General features: G+C 42.3%; 1 protein-coding gene across 1 annotated transcript in view; it reads left to right on the top strand.

The window, feature by feature from the left end:
* ankrd27 (ankyrin repeat domain 27 (VPS9 domain)) overlaps positions 1-5,166 on the top strand; it is a 15,357-nt gene that overhangs the window by 5,968 nt on the left and 4,223 nt on the right. Inside the window, 7 exon segments of the mRNA XM_087179354.1 lie at positions 300-365; positions 1,247-1,323; positions 1,967-2,088; positions 3,064-3,142; positions 4,202-4,334; positions 4,422-4,514; positions 4,605-4,745. Coding sequence (XP_087035480.1) covers positions 300-365; positions 1,247-1,323; positions 1,967-2,088; positions 3,064-3,142; positions 4,202-4,334; positions 4,422-4,514; positions 4,605-4,745 — 711 coding nt within the window.

Raw genomic sequence — 5,166 nt, 5'->3', positions numbered from 1 at the left:
TATACACTGTTAGTGCAGTGTTTAACCCTTTCACTACCACAGCATGATTCACATAAGCATCACAATACCTCAGGATAACTAAAACCTCCTTTCCTGCTTTGAAAGAGTAATTCAGTTGTTGTCACTGTGACCAAAACTCAACGTCACCAAATCAAATGTTAGTTGGTTTAAATGTTTGATGTTTCTGCTGGACTGTGTCTGACACCGCTGTGGCTTCGCTTTCTTAGAACTGTGACGGAAACTAAAGCGATCTTTGTCGTTCTTCTTCTTGTTCTTGTTCTCCTCCTTCTTCTCCTCAGATGTATGTTCATCATGGTATCCATGATTTAATCTTTAACTTTGTGGGAACCCTTGAAGCCAGCCAGGTGAGTCTGAGCTCTCGGTGATGAAAACACCTGATCTACTAACGAAAGAACAGACTTTGAATTGTTGTAATTGTTGGGTGTTTTGTTGGATTTATTGCACTTACTCTACGTCCTGTGGAAAACTGGCTAAGTGCGGATGACAGAGGGGTTTGAAAGCATTTTAAAACATTCAGCGACAAGTGTTTCGGTGAATTGAATCTTAATTAAACTGTTAATGTCAGGTTTTGGTGTCAAGATCTCCATCTGTAGGAACTGTTTACTAGTTTGTTTGTTGGTTTTTCTAGTATTTATTCATCTGTTTTGAGTTTGTATTACTTTACTTAATTTGTTTGTCTTAAATTATTTGCTTATTTAGTATAGTTAGTTTGGGTTAACTAGTATTTTGTTGGGGCCATGGGCACATTAGGTGATTTAGGTAGGTAGGACCAGCATGCACCTGGGTGGGCCTATGTTTTTTTTTACCAAAGCAGGAAACAGTTCCTTGGTTTAAATACAGTTTAAAAAATGCAGTGGCTTTGTTCGGACAATGTATTCCTTTGCCTGCGTAGACCACATCCCCATGATGCATCAGTGGCCTTCTGAGTTTTATGTTGGACTTAAATTAGTTTGAAGACAAATGGCCGCTCCACCATCAATGAAGAGGAAACACGGACCATTGGTGAATGAATGCAACAAGTTACATGCAGACATAAATCACAGAATATCAAAGCACTGAGGCATTAAATAAATCCAGAAATGCATGAAACATCTCAGACGATGACGAATCTGAGAGTTAAAGGAGATCAGAGCGCGGCGCCTTCGTGGAGTTGCTGCTTCTGTCGCTGTAATGAAATCATCAGTGGATGAGCTGCTCTCATGTCTCTTCTGCTGCTTGTCAACAGGACGCTGCCTTCAACAAAACCACCAGGAGTCTGCAGGAGCTGCAGCAGAAAGACCTGGGAGTGAAACCTGAGTTCAGGTCAGTCACGCCTGGAATCTATTCAGATCTCAGATTTTGGATATCAACCATGTGTTCAGCCGTTTTGATTGAGAATAAAAATCCAGAAGACGAACAACAAGCAAATGTGTTATTTGTGCAGGTTTCTCTCTAATCCCAGGTTTCAGATTGACCTGTGTGAGATTTAGATTTCACCACTTCCTGCTAGCAGCTGAATCACAGTGCGATAACGAGACACTGACGAAAAGATAAAGACAAAGTCGAGTCTCCGCAAGTTGATTTTCCTCGAAAAAGACCTAAACCAACAACTGCCTGGATGGAAGGAAGGAAACCAACCTGACAACTGTTGTTTATTTGGAAAATAGTTCAGTGTGTATATATTAAAACGTCCAGAAACAGCTGATGAAGGATCTTAAAGGTGTAAAACAGATGAGCAGTTCCTAAACACAGTTTGTCATCCTGAAACCTTCTACAGAAGAAGAACACGACTGTGTTTGTTTACATTTCCTGTCAGATAAAATATCAAGGTGTTAAACAACCCACATGTGGCTTTCTGAAACCCCCTGCGTCATCTTTAAATAGACATGTTGTAGGTGCTGACTTGTGTTTGAAGCTGTTATCTCTCACTCAGCTGTGACCTGTGCTGCTCTTGTTCTTCCTCCAGTATAAACTTGTCCCGGGCAAAGAGAGAGCTGAGTCAGCTCAACCAGAAAACCTCCCCGCTCCTCAAACTGCTCTGCCTGCGCAGAGTCACCGTGACGGCCACGCAGACGCCCAGACGCACCGGTACGCACTGTGTTTCTAGATGTGTGTGTTTGAGTTCTTCAGTTTTCTAATCTCCATTTTCAGGACCAGAATAATCTTCATGAGGTCTTTGTCTTTTAAAGTAATCTGTTTGGTGATTTGCTCAGACGACGTCGTGGTTATTAAATCAGGATTTGACCATAGGCATAGTCGTCACCAAAACTCAAATATTGTATCAACATTTAACGATTCCCGGTTCTAGAAAACAAGAGATCAGAACAAAAACTAAACTAGAGAGACTTTGCCTGGGGAACAGCTGATTTGAAGCATCAGACCATGAACTCTAAACAAAAACATCAGTATCGTATCTGATGAAGTTTAATTCATTGTGGAAACCAAATATGGAGTCACAGTTAATGTATTACAGATTGTGCAGCTCTGACTTCAACTGACATCAGCTGAGATAAACTTCCTCAGAACAACCTGAAACCATCAGGGGAAAAAAACTGACATTTTTGAATCTTTATCATCTTTAAATTTAGTCGCTAATACAAAATCCTTTTTATGTCCTGAGCCTGAAAGTGAGACTTTTCTGTCTCTGTTTCCATTTCAAAAACTTCTGTTTATGAATAATGATTCTTCCTCGGATGTATCTCATCAAAGACTAATGTTTTGGACCGTCAGTGTGTAAGTCGGTCACCTTTTTCTGGCCGTGCGGACTGAACTCCGCATGATCTCCGAGCGTCCTCTCATTGTCTGTAATCAGATCAGCTCCCAGAACAAAACCCGCTCTGTCAGCCTCCAATGTGTTTGTCCAGTTTGCTTTGGAAATCCGAGCTTATTGGAACCACAACAACCCCGCTGTCAGTCTGCAGAGTGGTACGATCCGCTCCTAATTAATGTTTGTGAAGTGGCCAATTGAGTCATTTGGTTTGCACAGAGGGGAGACGCTGTCAGCCTCAGGGTGACGCAGCAAAATGACCGCGTTGTTCTTGTGTTGTGCGTCTTCCCCTGCAGTCAGCATCGAGGCTGTGAGCGCGGACGACCTGCTCTCCGTCATCCTCTACCTGCTGGTGAAGACGGAAATCCCCAACTGGTGAGCTGTGGGGGCGAGCCACTGTGACCTTTGACCTTGTGGCTTGTTGAGAGGTTGTGGTGGAGTCAGTCATCAGTCTTGTCATGTGGCGTGGAAACTGAAATATAAAATATGAAAGCCGTTTACTCGGCTGTCATGGAGACGAGACTCTATCAAAGAGTTTTTCCTCTCAGTTAATCGCACCACATGTTTGTGCGTCAACAGTTTGTCTAAAATGAACCCAAAGACCAGAAACACACAGAATAATAAACATTTATCAGGCTGAACATTTTCCAAACAAATTATCTTTATATCAAACAGCAGGCTCCAATTAAAAAATATGTTTTTCTCAGGATTCAGGTCACTTTTGTTAAATTAAAGCTCCTCCAGTGTAAAGGTCTGTGTCCAAGTGTAGTGTGATTATAGATCAGCTCTAGCTTCTATATTAATACTGTGAAAGTATCAAAGCCTCAGTCCACAGAGAAATGCACACAGCCTGTATTCAGAAACTGAGCCTTAAAACCAGCCGTCAGGACTTCTGGAACTTTGTGATGTCACAACAAAGCAGTCACCAAGCCCCGCCCACCTGGACCCACCATCCAAACCTTGCAGGATTTGGTTTCTCTGAGCGTTTTTACCTGAAATCTGTTATATTTTTATTGGATCATTCAGAGAACAGTCAGCCAATCAGAGGAGAGGATCAGAGGCTACTCTCTTCTGATTGGCTCACCGACCTGTTGTTACTAGAGCTGCAGAGAGAAACCTGAGAGAGGAGATGTGAAACTACACTGAGATGGTGTATGGTTCTTAAAACCACAAATATATCTTCTTATGGATCAACACTTCAAATAAGACACAGATGAAGAGGAAAATATGGAGCTTTAATTTTCTTTACTCTTCTTCTTTAGTTTCAGTCTCAGTTTGTACAGCTGTAGAAAAATTGATGCTACTAAAGGTAAAACATAAAAAGACAAAATCTCATGGTTCTTGGTTTCATCCACATCATGTTTACCATTAAACATCCTGTTAAATATTGTTAAACATCCATCAGTGTCACTAAATCTTTTTGTTTGTTTTCAGGATGGCCAACCTGAGCTACATCAGGAACTTCTGCTTCAGCCACTCCAGTAAAGATGAACTCAGCTACTGTCTGAGCACCTTCGAGGCCGCAGTGGAGTACATCAACCTGGGGAAGCTGCAGGACACACACTCTGTGAGACACACACACACACACACACACACACAGTGTTGTATCGCAGCAGTATTTAAAACTAACCGATGGTTTGTCGTTTCTCTTCAGGGCTCAGGTGAGCTGAACGACAAGGCGCTGTTCAAAGAGAGGATGAGGTCGTTGTCTCAGAGCGCCGCCACGCCCATCAACTGTCTGTTTGAGGTGAGCTGCAGGGAACGTGAAGGCCCACCACAGAGTTATTAGTTTATAATTGGATATCGTAGTAATTTCTTGTGTCTGCGTGTGATGTAGCACATAGCGAATGGAAGCGAGGCCGAGGTTGAACGGCTGCTGAGCGAAGGAGAGATGGATGAGGACGTCAGGATGTGTCACCCCCTCTGCTCCTGTGACCTCTGTGACCTCCAGCTGTCCGGGTCAGCATCTACACACACCTAAAACTAAACTTAAACCTAAACTTTAACTTAAAACTAAACCTAAACTTTAACTTAAATCTAAACCTGAATTTAAACCTTAACCTGAACCTAAATTTCAACCTGTGGCTTAATCCTAAACCAGGCAGATGTGCCTTCACTACAGTGGTTTAAAACTGAACCTGGAGCTCAGCAGAAACCAGAGCGAGCACCTGCTTCTGTTTTCTTTTCTACTCGTATTTCTACTCGAGATTCATTTCCCCCTTTTCTCCGTTTTTGTTACACCACAATCAGGAAACAAAAACTCAGTGCTGATTTCACTTCCCACTTCAACTCAGACACTCAAACACTTGCTTCCTTTAAATGTGTAACTGTGTAATGCCACATACTGTATATATATATATAGATGTGTGTGTGTGTGTGTGTGTGTGTGTGTGTGTGTG

This window comes from Seriola lalandi, unplaced genomic scaffold (assembly GCF_002814215.2).
Source record: "Seriola lalandi dorsalis isolate HSWRI2012SDOR001 ecotype SW California unplaced genomic scaffold, Sedor1 jcf7180002054826, whole genome shotgun sequence".
NCBI lineage: Eukaryota > Metazoa > Chordata > Actinopteri > Carangiformes > Carangidae > Seriola > Seriola lalandi.
This window is presented reverse-complemented; position numbering and strand designations above follow the sequence as displayed.